Below are 20,784 nucleotides of genomic sequence, written 5' to 3' on the forward strand. Positions count from 1 at the left end.
CATTACAAGCCTCTTCAGCTGTCAGCTGTCTCTGTCAGTCAACAGATGAGATCAGCCTGTATGCTTTTGGGCTGTACATGTTCCTTCATGTTTCCACTTCACTATCACGTTGGAAAAAGTTGACCTAAGGATGTAGGAGTGTGGACATCTCATGTACAGACATCTGACACAAGTGACACCCAATCACCTGACCACGTTCGAAGTCCGTGAGTTTCTCAGAACACCCCATTCTGCTCTCTCATGATGTCTAATGAGTACTGAGGTTGCTGATATGGAGTACCTGTCAGTAGGTGGCAGCACAATGCTCGTAATATGAAAAACATAGGGTTTTAGGGGTGTCTGGACACTTTTGATCATACAGTGTATGTATGTCCTTAACTGTTGTTCTTCAGTCCTTTACTATGATGGGAATAAGGTTGTTTATTGCCTCATGGTTCCATCATATTTCAAGTTCCATTGCAAGGATTAACATTCATCTGATTCTCTTTCAGCCATACATTGCTCCCATACATCATTGTTGAGAAATTATCCACCACCAGACTATAATTTCATTTACAACAAACTGTATCCACAATGGCTTACCATTTGCCTCAACCCAAAGTCTATAAATAAGTGCTCATGGTTGGACATTGATTTTTTATGAAGTTTTATCATGAAGACAGGGAGAAAGAAAACAGAAAAAAGCAAGGAAAGCATTGCCAAATTGCTCCTGCAAGCATGCTTTGTTCTAAGAACAAAATATATATGAAATATATGGAAGAAGCTGTTACAAACATTTTATCTGTGTGTATTACTAAAAGGTATATCAATATCTGCTTTTCAGATATTAATCAATAAATCACACAGATAGGCCTAATATAAATTACATCTTTTTAAATTGGGGTCTCCAGAAATTGAAAAGTCTATAAAAATTACTTTAGATCTTTTTTTCAACTTGAGATGGAATAAGACATTTGTAAGTTGTGGATGTTTGTCACTGAATGTCATGACAGGTCAACAATCTAAAACTATTGTTGGTAAATTTCAGGAGACTGATAGGGACATCGAGCTCTTGGGAAAGGTGAGGAAGGAGTGACAGTTGTTGTTTGGGACTAGGGTGGCATATGTGTGAAAAATTAGAATGGTGTTATTTGGAAGGGAGTAATCATGAAATAAAATTAACTTTTGAATATATAATACTGTGAACAAATTTACCAACACAAAGTAATGACAAAATTATGAAAAAGAATTTTGTTGTTGATTATCATCTGACAGTTGTCCTTTATTTTTGTGAGTGATACTACCTAAGAAAAATTAACTTGATTAAACTAACTATGAAAGAGTCTTTACAGAAACCTAGTTCTTAACAGATAAACTTACTGACCAACATGGGAAACATTTTTTAATTGTTGAACTTTGGAAATAATTCACCAGCAGTTCACTGAAAGTAAAAAATCTTTTATTTAAATTATCTCTTCCCTGAAGAAAGTAAAACATACAAGAACATGGGCTGATTATTGGCAGTTGTAAGGTGAGTTAAGTATTAGCTGTGTTTGCATGCACAACAATTAATATATCTTGGGGAATTTTTGAACTTCATTGTGACTGAATGGATGGTATTTTGTGCTATTTTCTCTGTGTTAGCAACATTTAGCAACTGCATGGCTATTTCTTTACTTTAGATTGTTGGAAATTATTTTTCAGGTAGGAGAATCACATAGTTTGACTGAATTCTTCTCATGTAGTTTGACAGAGTTCTTATATCACTGCATACCATGCTTTCCACACAAACTATAAAACTAGCTATTGAATCAAAACAAATAAAGTATGGAAATTAATTTGTGCAGTCACATGGATGTGCTTTCTGGATGTATTATTCGACAAGTATGTTAAGATGATCATTGAGAGTGTGTGGTACTGTAAAGAAGCTGACTGACGTGAACAACTTGATAAAAGTTCAGCAGTGAAAAAAGCTGATGACATAAACATGCTGACTGTTTCGAATGCATAATGTCGTCAGCACTAGATGTTTATGTATGAATAGATGTTTCATGAAATGAAAAGAAAACATACTTCTTATGGCTGAATGCTAATAGGTGTGTCTTTTTGAAATAATATACAATATTTTGAAGATTTATAATATTAACAATAATAAAATAACATATAAAACAGAAGAATTAAACAGGCTGAAAATCTAAATCCTGGCAGTACAAGAGACAAGGTTCCCAGATAATCAAATCACTGATGACAATGTCTTCAGAATCTTCAAAAGTGGAACTGATAGGGAAATTGGCAGAGGGGCAAACATACTCAGTATGGCCTTTATTGTTGAAAAATACGCTGTTCAATTTATAAATTCTGTAGGAACCATTAACATTAGACTAATGTTTCTTAGGTTTAAAAACAAGAATAAAAATGACATTTAATTAATGTTCATACACCTTGCAACATTGAAAATAGGAAGAACTGAGAAGATGTAGATAAATTCTGGGAACGATTAGAACTTGAAATCTCTAAAATACCAAGAAATGACATCAATATACTTCTTGGAGATTTCAAGCCACACAGAATGACCAACAAAAATGGTATGAGACTAATCCAACTCTGCCAACAGTTCAACATGAAAATCAGCTCAACTGCCTTCAACAAGAAACCTAGTAAACAGAAAACATGGAGATCGCCTATAAGCCAACTTGGAGAATTTCAGATAGACCATGCAGCCATCTCTCATGACTTCCAAAACGAGATCAGAGATATTCAAGTTAAGAAACACATAAATTTTGTCTCTGAGGGTTCAAGTACAATTCACCCTAAGACTAAAAACATCATGAACACCACTGGTAGTTCCAAAATTTAATCTACAAAAACTAACAGAATCAGAAACAACAGAAAAATGGGAAACTTCCCCTTCAAACAACTGGGAAAAATTCAAGGCAAAAATCACAGAAATAGCCAAGGAACAAATATCATTACAGAAGAAACCCAAAGATCCATGGTGGAATATAGAATGTGAAAAGACAGTTGAACTTCACAAAAAAGCCTTCACAAAACACAACTAGAAGAAGAATGAGGAGAATCACCAAAAATTTCTAGAAACAAGAAAGTTTTTGAATAAAATTATCAGACAAGAGAAGAGAAAATATGTAATCCAGCAATAACAATCAAAAGAAAAAGGTTTAAAAATTATAATACACACGGATTCTACAAGACCTATGCAAACCAAATTAAAGGCTATAACCCTCAAAATGTTTGCTTCCGAAAACCAGATGAGAATTTAGCACCAAGTGATGAAGAAAATTATGAAGTACTAGCCAAATACGTTGAAAAACTGCTAAACTGTTCAGAACTAACAGAAACCCTTCCAATATCCATCACCAAAGCCTCACAACAGAAACATTCTACACTGCCAACAGAAGAAGAAATTATCAAACCCCTCTGGGGAGCATGGAATTGTAGCTAAATTTCTCAAAAGTTTAGGGCCTAATTCAAGAAAAGAGCTAGTAAGAATTATTCAAAATATATGGGTCACCAAAGAAATCCCAGAAGATTCAATGTGGGCCTTAATATACCCATTACATAAAAAAGGAGACAAACATGATGTGAATAATTACAGAGGGTTTTCACTACTCCCTGTAACATATAGGATATTATCAGCTTGTGTTCTTGAAAGAGCACAACAGTTGCTAGATTCAAAAATCTCAGATTTCCAAGCTGGTTTCAGGACAAGCAGATTGTGCCAAGAGCAAATTTTAAACCTAAAATTAACCACAAGAATAAGTAATATGCAAGGCAAGCCTACAGTATATGTCACTGTTGACTTCAAAAAGGCCTATGACTCAGTCCACAGACCCATGCCATTTAGGATTCTTGAAGAAATAGGATTGGATTGGAAAATACAGAGGATGATTCAGCAGATATTAACAAATACAACATCCAAAGTGAAATTTATTTGAAAACTTTCAAAACCATTTGAGATAAAAACTGGGTTTAGACAAGATGATGGGTTATTGCCTTTGTTGTTCAATTTAGGTCTAGACAGAGTCATGGAAGAATGGGAAAAGAAACTTGAAGAAGAAAATTGCTGGAAACCAATTTAATTGGGGGAAAAATCTATGAATCCCCTACTTAGCCTTTGTGGATGATGTCACAATAATGGCAGATTCTTGTGAGATGGCTATATAACAGATAGAAACTCTAAAAGAATGTGCAGAGAGAGTCAGCCTCGAGATCTAATTTGAAAAGGCAGCGTTTACAACAACAAATTTAGAAAATTTCAAATTACAAACCAACTATAGAGAAATTAACAGAGTATCTCACTTCAAATATCTAGGAGAAATTATCTCTGAAAAATATGCACAACAAGAAAGAATACAGAAAGCTTGTAAAGGTTTAGGATTAGATCAAAACCTCTATAACAAAAAATGCTTATCTTTAAATACCAAAATTTGACATTACAAAACAGTAATTAAACCATCAATGTTATATGCCAGCAAAACCTTGGCAATAAACAGGAAAACTGATATAGAAAATCTAAAGAATGGATATACAGAGTGAGCACAAAGTCTTGCACTGATTATAACAATTTATTAGAGACTAACCATTCGACATAATAATTTACATTTGATGCCGTTACATAGAGTAGTGTTACTAGTTTTTTTTTTTTTTTTTTTTTTTTTTTTTAAGACCACTTACATTACTAAACCTCAACATGTGCTCCCTTGGTAGCTCGGAGAATGTTGAGGCAGTATTCCAGTTCCCGCCAGGTGTTTTGTAACATGTTTTCTGTCACAGTACCCACAGCAGCTTGCATCCTAGCCTTCAGTTCATCAACGACAGCAACTGGTGCAATGAAGACTCTGTCCTTGATATAGACCCAGTAAAAAAAGTCAAGGGGCCTAATGTCTGGAGAGTTGGGTGGACAGGGTGTTGGACCATTTCTTCAAATCCACCAATCCAGAAATGTTTCATACAGGAAATCATTCACTATCAAAGTCCAGTAGGGGGGTGCTCCATCTTGCTGGAAACTTATCCATGGTTGATATTCTTCTAACTGTGGGACAATGAACTATTGCAAAATGTCTAAGTGAATGTTAGCAGCCATGGAGGTTTCCATGAAGAAAAATGGTCCAAAAACCTCGTTCTGCATGAGGCCACATTAAACATTCACTTTTTTGCTGTCTCGCTGTAACTGTACAGTGGCATATGGAGACACTGAACCCTATATATGGACATTATGCCTATTTACCATTCCACTGACATGAAAGGTGGATTCATTAGCAAAGAATATGTGATTTAAGTAATCATTAGTGCCATCAATCCTGTTGAGAATCTCAGTTTCAAATTCAGCACATGTTATCAAATCATTCAGTTGCAAGGCCTGCATCATGAAGAATCTTCACCACACTTGCTTGCGGTATTTGAAGTTCATGTAATGCTTGATGAGTTGATTTAGACGGATTCTGCTAAAATGATAGCTGAACACGCTCAACAGTTGCATCACTCACACAAGGCCTGCCACTTCTAGGATGATCTTCAATGCTGCCTGTTTCATTAAACTTTGCATACCATCGCTTTATTGATTTAACACCAGGAGGGCTGCGCCCACAAGAAGCCCGAAATTTATGCTGAACACTAATGGGCAATTTCGTTTTGTGAAACCAAAGCACACATTGTGCTTTCTCCTGCTTTGACACCATTTTGCCAGCAACTAACATAACCTAACAGACCATCAGACCATATTGGTGTTGTGGAGAACTAGTGCCATCTACTGCTCACAACAACTGGTAACACTAACCTATGTAATGGCATCAAATGTAACTTATTATGTCAAATGGTTATTCTGTTATAAATTTTTATACTCATGGCAAGACTTTGTGCTCACCCTGTAGATTACAGAAAATGTCCCAATTTGAAGAATATTCTAACACAGAGACAGAATGTGAAAAGAATGCCTCCTATTCTATGGCCAGGTAATGAGGCTTCCTGTACACAGACTAACAAAAAGAACAGTAAATTACATAGATTCCCTTGCTAATGGAGGAGAATGGATCCAAAACGTTAAATAATAATAATAATAATAATAATAATAATAATAATAATAATAACAATAACAATAACAATAATAATAATAATAATAATAACCATTTTAAGAGTGTGGGGTGAAACTGTTTTGATAGCTGGAAGTTTCCAAACAAGATGATGCAATATTGTGCATAGCATCTAGGAATGCCTTCTGATTTGTTATGGGTTTGCATTGCTGTTCCATATGAACAAAGATGCAGCCTTTTTACCACAGATCTTACACAGTAGCTCATTTCTCCATCACCATAGATGTTCCTCCTACAGTTTTCTACAAATTTGCACACTAATATGAAATTGTTGGTTCCTGTTACTTTTCCTTGGAACCAAAACTGATTCATGGATTCCTATATCATTGGACATGACAAAATGGCTACTCAATAAATATCAAATACCCGAGTGTAGCATGTATATGGCATTGACGGAGCATTTGATGATTTGCACTTTGCTTATTGTTGTAGTTTCTACTCTCAGTTTAATTTTCAATATGTTTCATGCCACAATCAGATAAACTGCCTTAGTGCACTTCAGACAGAAAGCAGAAAACCTCTTTCTTGTGAAACTGGCTGTTCTATGCATCTGTGTCATGGTATATATATGGCGGACAAATAAATGCTGCTCCCAGATGACTTCTGCACTATTCATCTTACTAATAGTAATTTGAATACTTCATGACAGCAGTTTTCATACCGACTCTATGGCCTTTGTTTCTCGTTGAGCATCAAATGCTAAAATTACGAAAAGATTGCAACTCACCTGGTCCTTTGGCACCTCCAGACATCAGTCTCCCAAGGCGGAATATCACTGCTCGTTCATATTCTTGGACCACCTGTGGAATATGTTTAAATTCAGAGATAATATTCTAATAGTGAGAACTACTGAAAGCAACATAATCAAAAAATTGGATTGCACAAAAGAGATGTAACAATAAGAAGTCCAAGATGGAATAACAACAATAATGAGAGGATAGATGGCTACTCACTTCATGGAGGATGTGCTGAGTTGCGGACAGGCACAATGAAAATGGCAGATAAAATATTAAACCTTTTTCACAAAGTCCACACAAATTTGCACAAGAATAATTAACACACAGATGGCCACGGTCAGGGCACTAGAGCTCAACTGTGGCTGTTTCTGATGAGTCAGAGGTTTGGGTTTGGGAGGGGAGTGGGAGGGGGGGGGGGAGGGGTGGAAGGAGTGACAATGGGTACTGCTCTCTATGTGAACATGACTAACAAAAATTGTATTTTGTTTTCAAGGTGGACCCCACAATATATATATATATATATAAAATAGAAAGAAACTTCCACATGGGAAAAATATATTAAAAACAAAGTTTCCAAGACTTACCAAGCGGGAAAGCGCCGGCAGACAGGCACGTTAACAAAACACAGAAACACACACACAGAATTACTAGCTTTCACAACCGATGGTTGCTTCTTCAGGAAGGAGGGGGAAAGACGAAAGGATGTGGGTTTTAAGGGAGAGGGTAAGGAGTCATTCCAATCCCGGGAGCGGAAAGACTTCCCTTAGGGGAAAAAAAGGACAGGTGTACACGCGCACACACATACACACACATATCCATCCGCACATACACAGACACAAGCAGACATATTTAAAGGCAAATAGTAAGGGCAGAGATGTCAGTCGAGGCGGAAGTACAGAGTCAAAGAAGTTGTTGAAAGACAGGTGAGGTATGAGCGGCGGCAACTTGAAATTAGCGGAGGTTGAGGCCTGGCGGATATCGAGAAGAGAGGATATACTGAAGGGCGAGTACCCATCTCCGGAGTTCGGATAGGTTGGTGTTGGTGGGAAGTATCCAGATAACTCAGACGGTGTAACACTGTGCCAAGATGTGCTGGCCGTGCATCAAGGCATGTTTAGCCACAGGGTGATCCTCATTACCAACAAACACTGTCTGCCTGTGTCCATTCATGCGAAGTTGCTGGTCATTCCCACATAGAAAGCGTCACAGTGCAGGCAGGTCAGTTGGTAAATCACGTGGGTGCTTTCACACTTGGCTCTCCCTTTGATCGTGTACACCTTCCGGGTTACAGGACTGGAGTAGGTGGTGGTGGGAGGGTGCATGGGACAGGTTTTACACCGGGGGCGGTTGCAAGGGTAGGAGCCAGAGGGTAGGGAAGGTGGTTTGGGGATTTCATAGGGATGAAGCAAGAGGTTACGAAGGTTAGGTGGACGGCGGAAAGACACTCTTGGTGGAGTGGGGAGGATTTCATGAAGGATGGATCTCATTTCGGGGCAGGATTTTAGGAAGTCGTATCCCTGCTGGAGAGCCCCAAACCACCTTCCCTACCCTCTGGCTTCTACCCTTGCAAACGCCCCCGGTGTAAAACCTGTCCCATGCACCCTCCCACCACCACCTACTCCAGTCCTGTAACCTGCAAGGTGTACACGATCAAAGGGAGAGCCACGTGTGAAAGCACCCACGTGATTTACCAACTGACCTGCCTGCACTGTGACGCTTTCTATGTGAGAAGGACCAGCAACAAACTGTCCATTCGCATGAATGGACACAGGCAGACAGTGTTTGTTGGTAATGAGGATCACCCTGTGGCTAAACATGCCTTGATGCACGGCCAGCACATCTTGGCACAGTGTTACACCGTCGGAGTTATCTGGATACTTCCCACCAAGACCAACCTATCTGAACTCCGGAGATGGGAACTCACCCTTCAGTATATCCTCTCTTCTCGATATCCACCAGGCCTCAACCTCCGCTAATTTCAAGTTGCCGCCGCTCATACCTCACCTGTCTTTCAACAACTTCTTTGACTCTGTACTTCCGCCTCGACTGACATCTCTGCCCTTACTCTTTGCCTTTAAATATGTCTGCTTGTGTCTGTGTATGTGTGGATGGATATGTGTGTGTATGTGTGTGCGAGTGTACACCTGTCCTTTTTTTCCCCTAAGGGAAGTCTTTCCGCTCCCGGGATTGGAATGACTCCTTACCCTCTCCCTTAAAACCCACATCCTTTCGTCTTTCCCTCTCCTTCCTGAAGAAGCAACCATCGGTTGCGAAAGCTAGTAATTCTGTGTGTGTGTTCTATATATATATATAATTTAAGCAAATATGGACAGAAAAGTTTCAACATCTAGGTAATTATTGCAGTGCCGTGCCGGGCATTTCCAAGCAAGCTACACAACAAATTCCAAAACACCACAGAGAAATTCCTCAGAACTATTCTAAACATAAAATTCAATAGAATCTGCCTTTTCCACTATGAAATATGGATATAAAAAACTTTGTGTGTTTTTAAATTTTGTAAATACATTCTTAAAAAGACAGATTTATACGTGTACAAGTAGTAAAGAGCATTTTTCCTGTTTAGGTGATGTCAATTAAAATTCACTGATGATGCTGAAACTTCAGCAAAACATATCTGTCTAATAGAAGCAACAAACAAAAAATTGTTTTGCTCTGGGTGGAACCATTCGAAAAACAAATTTATTTATGCTTCAATCTTTTATAACTAAAAAGCCAGATGAAATGTATTTTAATCAAGATTTTTATTGAACACTATCTCCTAGATCCTGATGCCAAATACACATAAGGTGAGTACCCATACAACAATATTCTTGTGGAACATTAAGAAGAAAATGTAGTAATAATGATGGTCACTAGAAATGCATGAATAAAACATCTGTACAATATCCAAAGGGGTTGCTATAACTGGTACCTAAGATTTTTATTACTATTTCATATGAGTTAAAGGGATATGAGACAATAGTTTCATTTTAATAGGTTGTGAAAGAGGGGCATGGTATTCTGGAAGTGAACAGAAATGTGAGAAATTGGGATGCATCTTCACATAGGGGTGAATGACTGCATTCCACAACAGATTGCCTACTGTATGATACAAAAGATGTATTTCCTTATTTTTGACTCATGGCAGAGTATAAGCTTTATTATCTTTTTATTTTATCTCATGGCAGACTCTAAGCTTTGTTGATAATTTGTTACAAGTAAAAACTCTGAACTGGATAGTGATTCATACTCAGACATTGACTTTCACAGATGTTGTCAATACCGAAGTATGGAACATAGTTGTAACTTACTATGAATGATCAGTGCAGCTTCTCTCTTCATACTTTGATGTTAACTGCTTCTTAAATATAGTTTTCAGAGAAAAACTGCCCCATTTGGTGGAATATATCACTTATATTTACCAACTACAGTACTGAATTCACAGTACATGAAGTGTTGCTAGATACAGCTATAAATGAATTAACATCTTTGATAGTAGTTACGACCTTAGCATAAATTCAATGATCTGTGACAGAACAACAGAGTATTCAGGGAATGTACACAGTAAAACACCATGTGCAGAATGTGGAATAATGACAACAAGCATAAACATTGGTAAGTATTGGGTCTGCTCCTGTTCATTTTACATAACTGACCATCCATCATCTAAGCAGCAGAAATAGTCTATGGGGACCTCACTGTTGATGATGCAAGTGGGAGTGAATAAGACACTTCACATGGTGAGTTGTGTTCCTGCCCAGTGACTATCTTCAATGCCTTTAATTTTATGTGAACAACTGTCTAGTGTATAATTGTTTGAGTTTTTTCTCCATGTGGTTGATAAAGTTCATTAAACAACATCAATCTGCTAGCTGCATTTCACTACAAGCATTTCCTCAAGGAAATTTCTCAGTGCTGGGGCTGTAATGAATAACAGCAGCTACTTTAATCACTTTACTTTGCCTGACTGCCTCCATTTGACAATGGAGCCATCCCACAATTTCCACTTGTTTGAACAAAAGATACCAGAAAATAAGTCTCATTGTGCTTCATATAATGTTTTTCACTTCACAGATTAACCTACAGAATATGTGAAGTGTGAAACTGGCATTCTTCTTTACTGTGGTATTGACTGCAACAATAACCCATACGTGCATGATCAATATGCAATGACTTTTGATCTTTTGTAAAATGAAGAAATAACACAACAGTTACTGAATCCACAGTCTTTTATTGTATACATGACCAGTTTCAGAATGCTATTCTTACACAACTGATTTGTATCACACTCAATAAGATACATTCCAGGGTAGGAGAAATCATCCTTTTTGAAGACTTTAAGGTTGTTCAACGTATTGACTAAAATTTTTGGTATGAAAAATATTGGAGTTATATTGGTTGACATCAGTTCCTTACCAATCCTCTGTGATATGTACCCATGTTATGGATCTCATAAAACTTGTTCTTTTTCTTGTTCTCTAATGGGTTCAGAGTGATTCCCTTCCATGCTTCCCCACATTTCACTAGTAGTTTCTTATTCAATTTCTCAATCACAGACCCTGTATACCCATTATGCATGGCAATATACTTGATTATACTGAACTCTCTTTCACATGCCTCTTATGTGTGGGGAACATTATTTAATCTGTTTAGGAGGGACCAGAAGGTGGCAGGTTTATGTTTAACCAGATGGTTCAGTGTTACATTCAGGACTAAGTCAGTAGTTAAATGGTGGCAATGAAGGGTTTGACATTGACAGGAAAGAATCTACTTTCTCCTAGCCAGGAGTGTGTCATATTGAGTGTGATACAAGCCATTTGTGTAAGAGCAGATAGTTTGGTCAGGCAGGCAGGAATTCTTATATAAGATTTAAAGAATATAAAGACCTGGCCAATTCCAGGTCAGCTCTGACAACACGTTTGATTGACAACCAGCATCAGCTACTGAAGGTTAGTGATAACTTAACTGTCTCTTACTGCAGAGAAAGGTCAGCTACTCAGTGTCTGGAAGTAACTGAAATCTTAATCTGACTTCGTTTTTGCCCTTTAATACAATTAATTATGACATTATTCAGGCATGTTAACATATGCATATAACATAGCATTTTTCCTTTTTTAAAAATGTTTTTAAGTGTACAGGTTCTCTTCCCTCTTAATGTTGTGATGGTTTCATCTCTTTTCTGCTGTTATTTCCTGCTTTTCCAGTTTAAACAGTTCACCAATCACATGTCCGTTTTGTATCATTTGTGTGTTATAGATTTTGTGCAGCTTCAGTACTCACAGCTAGTATTTACCATTACATACTTTTCTGTTTGTGTTCTCAGTCATGCAGCATAGGGAAACAGCTTTTATGAAATTTATGTAAGTAATTCCACACAGTATGTGATTTCCCTTCAGCTTTATTTGCGTTTTATGGTGACTTATGGTATTTAGTCTTGATGGACATTTTTTCAGTTTTTCTAGGTCCCTTTGATCCTTCTCACAGGGAAACTATGGTTCCATGACAACACTGGGGTGAAGATGATTTATTTTTAAGTAATGTTTTGTTCTCTCTTTTAATTTTTTTAAATTCACTTTTTAAATTTTAGCTGCAGAGTTCCATAACTGACATTTCAGACTTGAAGATCCAACATCCACTTTATTGACCTCTAAAATGTCTCCATGAAAAATTAGATGTTCACGAACTAGTCTTGGGCATGGATTTCCTCCATTACTTCAATCTCTCTCCATATGTGACATGATGAACCCTACATCACACAAATAGCTGAGAATCAGTACATGGCTTCACCGGTAGTTCACCACTATATGAATAGAGGGCCCTTCTCCACAAGTACTTTTCCCAAGCTCTACATACAATAATTACTACACAGTTTCTGTCAGATATAAGGATCAGAAATGCAGAAGATCAAAACTTACTATGAGGAGGGGAGGAAGGAGAAAATTAGACCATGTAACAAGAATTGCGAGTTGCATGCCATATTTATTTCTTTAGGAAGTATGCTAGATGCCATGTGTTCCTAGCAGCAACACCTCAAACAGGGGCAGCACCACTGTCCGATATAACCAACAAGAATGAGGCAGCAACAATCATGGTGTCAGCAGCAGACACACACATACAACTGAGACAACATGCAGTGCACAATTTCACATGTATCCTTAGTGTGTGGTATCAATGTTTCCTTCGCCACCCCCACCCCCCACCCCCCACCCCCCCAACCTCCCTTTGCCCCCCTCCCCCCTCATGGGACTCACTTGCGACATTTCAAGAAAGAGGTATTCGACATTAAACTGTGCATAAAATCATTACTACTCCAGGCTCCCAAGTCTGCCACAAGTGCATAGACTGGCCCAAATAGACTCCAGCAGCCAAAACTGTCAGTGATGAACTACTACAAGCCAGCATTGTCTGCCAGTCTGACAGCTCTTGGGTTTTGCATATATATTTTGTTCCAAAAAAAGATGGAACATATAGATTATTGTGTTTCCTAATAGCTACCCAATACTGAAAATTCAAGACCTAACTCATATCTTAGCAAGCTCTTCTGTCTTAGACTGTAGAAAAGATTATCTGCAAATTCCTATGGCTTCTGAGGACATATGCAAGACAGCAGTCATCACACCATTTGGGCTCTACACATGTTTGTTCATACATCATGATTTGAAAAATGTGGACCAAACATGGCACCACTTTACTGACAGCATCCTCTACAAGAATACTTTCTGTTAGGTATACGTAGATGATAGTTTGCTTTTTTTCAGCCTTCCCATAGGAACATGAGGCATATCTCACCCTCATTTTCGAGACTCTTCAACATTTTGCTGTAGTGATAACTGATGACAAATGCCAACTTAGGAAATCTGGAGTAACGTTTTTGGGCCACTTTCTTACTCACAACAGGGTCTGCCCCATGACCCACCACACTGAAAACACCCATTAGCTTTGACAGCCTAAGAATTATCATGAATTATGCGAATTTATTGGTATTAATTTTTGTAGACATCACATACTCCATGTTGCTGGCAGACAGGCACTGCTGACAAACACACTGCCCAGCAAACATACATGCTGCAAATGTGACCTCACATGGACTCCTCAAATGCAACAAGCATTTTATAAAATTATACTCAGTTTACCTCATGCTACAACAGCAGCTCATCCAGTCATGACGACTCCCTTGTCAGCTACATCTGACATGAGTGACAATACCTGCCATTCTTCAACAGACAATATCAGGTGAACCATTAAATTTCTTCTCCGAGAAGCTAACTGAATCTCAATGTAAGTGGTCAACTTGTGATAGAGAATTGTTTACAATATACAAAGCAGTGTGTCATTTCCAAGAAAATACTCAGGACAGAGCACTTACTATTTATAATGACTGCCAACCACTGATGGGTTCCATATGTAATCTAGCAAAAGACTGTTCCCCACGTTGCTTATGACACCTTCATTACATCACACTATTTGTGACTGATAACAAATGCCTAAAGGGCATGGAAAACGTTGTGGCTGACTACCTGCCTCAAGTTCATTTGCTAAGGCACAACAAAATGGCACACAAATTTGCAGCCTCCTGCAAGGTACCATGACTGGTTTGAACCCTGAATGGTGCACCATTCAAGATTCCTCCCCACTAGTCTGCTGTGATGTGTCGTAAAACCACCTAAACTCACTAGTTCCAGTCAATTTGTGTAAACCTATGTTTGGCAGCTTGCATGGAATGTCCCACCCAGGACTACACTCCTTGCTTAAACTAGTCACTGGCCAGTTTGTTTGGCTGAATGTGAAATGAGAATGTCATTTTTGGGCTCAACCTTAAATAGCTTATCAATTCTGTAAAGTCAGTCATTGTGCACAGCTACCACATTGTCAAAACAAAATACCTAAAAGACACTTACAGTATTTTTGTCTCAAACTATTTGGCTGCCTCTCAGAGTCTAAAAGCTTTAGTACATTCTTTCCACCACTGACTGCATCACCCACTTTGTTGAATACACACCATTACCAGACATAATGGCAGAAATGATGCAAGAGCATTTGTTCACTTGTAGACATCATATTCTGGCTGACCTACCTCCATCACAACCCACCAAGGTCACCAGCCAGGATCTGCATTGTTCTCTGAACTTTGTAACCTTTATGGTTTACAGTGTTACCACACCACAGCTTACCACCTACAAAGCAATATTTTGGTAGAATGCTGGCATCAAACAGGGGACTCAAATGTGGAACTAGTACTTTCAAAATTTTGCTACGGAGCAAACCATTCACTGTTTCAGTGAATCGTCTTAATCACACATGGATTTTCCAGGATACCACCAGCATGGCAGACACAGAGGCTGCACGGACTAATGCCACTACTGAGATCACTCTGGAGCAAAATAGAGCATCCAGACAATATTTTATCATAAATCAGTAACTGTTTCTCTATGGATGGGGTGTCTCTGAATTTAGATAAAACACAATACATACAATTTAGTACCAGTTCTGCACAATGCATAACCACACCATTAGAAGTAATGCATGAGAGTAAATCAATAAATGAAACAGAATATTCTAAATTATTAGGAGTTCATAATGACAAGGGCCTGAAGTGCAGGTTGCATGTTACAGATTTGTTTAAAAGTCTAAGCTTTGAAACTTTTATGTTATGGAAAATATCAGATTTTTGAGACGAAAAAGTAAAATAGTTGTCTTGCTTTCACTTTTCCTATTCCCATACACAGAAGTTTTATAGCATCATATTCTGGGCAACTTTCAATTGAAGAAAAGTGTGTCTGTTGCACAGAAGTGAATAGTAAGTATAATGTGTGGTGTTAATTCCAAAATCTTTTGTACACAGATCTTTAATCAATTGGGAATACTGACAACAGCATCACAATACATTTACTTCCCTATGAAGTTTGTTGTCAACAATCAACCACTGTTTGAAAACAATAAAAATAACACTAGAAACAGAAATGACAACATTATCCTTCAATAACCAAGAGAGCTCATGCAATGGATAGCACTCAAGACTCCCATTTGGGAGGACAATGGTTCAAATCTGTCTCTGGCCATCCTGATTTAAGATTTCTGTGATTTCCCTACATCAGTTCAGGCAAATGCTGAGATGGTTCCTTTGGAGGGGCTTGGGTGATTTCCTTTGCCATCCTTTCCTCATCCGATGGGATCAATTACCTGGCTGTTTGATCCCCTCCCCCAAATAACCAATCTAACCTTCACTTCTCCTTAGCAGTGCACAGGGAGAGTGAGGTATTCAACCATAAAAATCTTTGACAATGTATGTAGTGATTTACAGAATTTAATGGCTAATGAAAGTAACCTGAAGCAATGTGTTTCAGACAGAGAGAGAGTGACACTGAACATAGTTAAATGTAAGTCAAAATAATCATGTTAAAGAAAAATTTAAAAAAAGGTAAGACATTATGTAAATGATCAGCAAGCTGCCATATTTTCTGTTGAGATGTTATACTATAATTGTGAAGATGACTCATCCCGTACCATAGTGAGAGATTTCAATAATGATCCATGGAACATGCAAATAACTAACTAAACATCATTTTATGAAGTTTTCAAAGTGGTGAGATGCATAATACACTGGAAGTGGCCCAGTATTTCTTAAAAAAAACTTGTGGAGAACAGAGGTTCAGATTACTATAACATCAAGTTCATCTAGAGCCATGTCAGTCAATCATCCAGTGATCTCTCAACAGATATATTGAACAAATAGTAGAGGAAGTCAAATAAAAATTTGGAGTAGGTATTAAAGTTCAGGGAGAAGAAATACAAACTTTGAGTTTTGCTGATGACATTGTAATTCTGTCAAAGACAGCAAAGGACTTGGAGTGGAAACCATGTTGAAAGGAGGATATAAGATAATCAGCAACAAAAGGAAAACAGGGATAATGGAATGTAGGTAAACTAAATCAGGTTGATGCTGAGGTAATTAGATCAGGAAATGAGGCACTAAAAGTAGTAGTAGTAGTAGTAGTAGTAGTAGTAGTAGTGAGTTCTTCTATTTGGGCAGCAAAATAACTGATGATGGCCAAAGTAGAGAGGATGTAAAATGTATACTGGGAATGGCAAGAAAAGCTTTTTGAAGGAATGAAATTTTTTAACTTTGAAAATAGATTTAAGTGTTAGGAAGTCTTTTCTGAAGGTATTTGTCTTGAGCATAAGCATGTATGTAAGTGAAACATGAATTGTAACAGTTTATACAAGAAGAGAATAGAAGCTTTTGGAATGTAGTGCTACAGATGACTGCTGAAGATTTGATGGGTACGTGCATTTCTTATTGAGGAGGGGGGGAGGAGTTGGGAAGACAAAAATTTTGTTGCACAACCTTACTAAATTAAGGAAATGTTTGATAGAACATTTTCTGAGACATCAAAGAATCATCATTTTAACCCTAGCATTACCAACAGGGGGGCCTCGTAGGCCCACTGACTCAGTTTTTCTATGTTGTATCCACACCCTTTGATATATGAACTTGAAAGCAAAGGTAATTGTTCGTTATTGAATGTACTATTGAGTCATTACAGAATTTTGGAATAAAAATGTAATTAAAATTCATTTACTTGATTTAATTCTCTGTGGGCCTTAGAAGCCCACCCGTTGGTAATAGCAAGGAAAGATATGCAAGGTTGAGTCTTTTGTTTCAAATTCTTACCATGAAACGAATTTTGGCATTGTTGCCTTCAGACATATTATTATGAAGCGGACCATTGTTATTTTCAGTGTTTCTGCTGCTGTTGAACCAGCAACATGAGTAGACAACGTTTACATGATAGTTCCATTGAAAGAGTGCTAGAAGAAGTTTTGAACGAATCAGATTTAAAGGAAAGTGAAGTGGATGATGATGTGGAAGAAATTAGAACTGATTCATCGTCTGAGAATGAAGATGAGGTTGAAGCCAATCCACCAGATGATAATGATACGGAATGTGATAAATTCATTGCAAAAGGTGGACGAGAGTATATTACGAAGCCATCTCGACAATATCGGCGTTCTGTACAAAATATAGTGCGAGAAAGAATGGGGCTAGGACAACAAGGAAGAATTGCATCTCCGAAAGAGGCTATAGAGCTCTTTTTTACACCTCAAATTACGAATCTAATAAAACTACAATCAAATGAAGAGGCTTCTCGACTAGGTATTCAGAACACAGATGAAGATGAGTTATTTTGTTATATAGGACTCTTGCTAATCATGGGTTCAAATGACAGTAAGATACCTGTCCAAGATTTATGGTCTTTGCTTCAGGGCCGACAAGTGTACTATGGATCAATGAGTCGGACCCGATTTTTCGAATTGACTAAAATATTGAGGTTTGATGATAAGAACACAAGAGAAATTCGTCGCCAGACTGACAAGTTTGCTCCAATGAGGGAAATTTTTGAAAGCGTCAATTCTTCACTTCAATTGTATTTCATTCCTGGTCTACATACAACAGTGGATGAGATGTTGTCTTTGTTCCGTGGTCGCTGTCCATTCAAGGTGTTTCTAAAAGAAAAACCTGGAAAATACGGCACTCTAATTCGAATGCTGTCTGTTTCTGAGACTAGATATGTGATCAGCATGGACATCTATACAGGCAAGTCAGGAAATACACAGCATTCAAATGGACCGATGGAAATTGTAAAGAGACTAATAAAACCTATTGAAAAATCAGGCCGTAATGTTACCACAGATCGGTACTATACTTCAGTGGAGCTTGCTGAGAATCTATGGAATGATTTTCACCTCACACTTGTTGGCACCCTATAGTCTAACAGACGACACATACCTGAAGAGCTGAAGACTACAACTGGCCGCAGTTTACACTCTTCCATCTTTGCTTATACTGACCCTCAGACACAGAGGCCACCAGTTACATTTGCATCAACGCTAGTCCACGAGAAGCCAAAGCGACTGCTGTTGATGCTTTCAACTTATCACTCAGAAGGGGTGTTGAATGAAGACTCAAAAAAGACTAACATAAATCTTTTTTATAATTCTACAAAGGGAGGCGTGGACACCATAGACCAGATGGCAAGACACTACAGCACAAAGAGAGGAACAAGAAGATGGCCTTTGTCCCTCTTCTACACACTCACTGACATAGCAGCAATAAACGCATATTCACTCTTCCTCCTCAACTTTCCGAATTGGAAAAAGAATTTGCTAAACCGCAGAAGGGTTTTTATCACTAACTTAGGTCTCGAACTAATAAGATCTCAAGTAGATAAACGGGCACAAAATTTGTATGGACTTCAGAAGCCAGTAATAATGGCAATGGAAAGCATCACACAACGGATGCTCAGCTGCTCTGTAGAACCATCATCCTCAACAGCAGAACCAGGAACACGTGGATGGTGCCACCTATGCTGCCAAGAAGCCGCATCTAAAAAGATCAAGTACAACAAGCTGGGAAAGTCAACTGTTACCTGCTCTCAGTGCCACAAACACGTCTGTGGGAAACACTGCAGGAAGACAGTGTTGTGTGAAAAATGTGTTGCAGAATGAGACAGTAAATTTTGTTTGTTTCATGTAGTGTATCGAATTAAAAAAGTTGTTTTTATAAGAAAACACTATTTTGAAACATTACTCCAAAAAATATATAAACTGAATCTCGTGATTTGTTCATTTTATTCCTATTATAATAACATCTTTTATTATCCAGTATACAGAAACAATGTCTAAGCATTTTGAATTGTTATTAGAGGTATCAGAAGTAAATAAACTTGATTTATGATAAAATAAATTGTGGTATTCTTTATGGGCCTTTGAGGCCCCCCCGTTGGTATTACACATAACAAAAAATATGTTGGTAATACTAGGGTTAATACTGGTGGGAAGGGTGAGGTTGGGGGTAAAAGTTATAGAGGGAGACCAATTGATGAATGCAGTAAGCAGATTCAGAGATGAAGAGTTTTCCACAGGATAGTGTAGCATGGAGAGCTGCTTCAAACCAGTCTTCAGACTGAAAGACCACAACAACAACATCAAGGGGAACCATATTATGGAAATCTTCTGGTGATGTTACGGAAGGCTGTCAAAATGAAGCATCATAGGAAGCTGCCCAAAGGGGTGTATTTGCTTCATGACAGTTCCCAGCTCAAGCTGCACAGGACAGTCTCACAGACATTGCTTCTTTGGGCTATCAAATTTGTCCCCTTCCTCCCCCTCCTCCCCCTTCGATCCTCCCATATTTTCCTCACATGGTGGCAGCTAGTGACTTTCTTCTTTTCTAGGATGCATACTACTCATTTACATAATGGTGACTAGGTGATTTTAAGGTGGAATGTTTTCTGAGCAGGAAAAATGCTGACTTCTGCAACTAAGGCCTCGGCCAGGCCATCCATCACTGGGAAAAATATGTCACATTGGAGGGCAAATACACAGAGACGACTAATGCCATCACAAATTTTCATGATCACAGCTGGATTGTATTCGAGGGTGATAATTAAAAGTTTGTGACTACTCCTTATATTTTTTCTTAGCAATATGTAAGGCTTTTCTGTTTCTTTAGTGGAGACTGTACTAAGTTATAGCAAAGAATGATTAACTAATATAATTAAATCACTCATTGTATGCCAAAAATGAGGAAAAACAGTTAACAATATGTAAGATGTAGGTTTTGTATCTGGTTGAAGAAGATTCATTGCTAACATCATTTTTTCTTACTGTACATGAATAATATGCCAGAGGCTATTCATGAGGAGGTAATTAGCTTGGCAAATGTAAAATCTCTAATGGTAAATAGAGGAAACATGGGTATAGTGACCAGGCTGGGAAAAGTGGACACTACTTATTTGATGCCTTCAACAGAGCTCCTTCCTACTGAGAAGTGGCCAAACTGGGCGTAATCCACACCATTAGTGTTGCCAGTGATGATGACAAAAGAAGCTCGGACCATTATCTTTCTGTGAGAATGTTCAGGTTTTTTTATTGTTTGATCAAAAGTTACTCATATTACT

At 38.0% G+C, this 20,784-nt stretch overlaps 1 protein-coding gene across 1 annotated transcript in view; it reads right to left on the minus strand.

The window, feature by feature from the left end:
• LOC126267898 (band 7 protein AGAP004871-like) overlaps positions 1-20,784 on the minus strand; it is a 395,199-nt gene that overhangs the window by 41,505 nt on the left and 332,910 nt on the right. The window contains exon 3 of the mRNA XM_049973209.1: positions 6,814-6,886. Coding sequence (XP_049829166.1) covers positions 6,814-6,886 — 73 coding nt within the window. The remainder of the gene's footprint in view (positions 1-6,813; positions 6,887-20,784) is intronic.

The sequence above is a fragment of the Schistocerca gregaria genome, chromosome 4 (assembly GCF_023897955.1).
Source record: "Schistocerca gregaria isolate iqSchGreg1 chromosome 4, iqSchGreg1.2, whole genome shotgun sequence".
NCBI classification, from domain to species: Eukaryota; Metazoa; Arthropoda; class Insecta; order Orthoptera; family Acrididae; genus Schistocerca; species Schistocerca gregaria.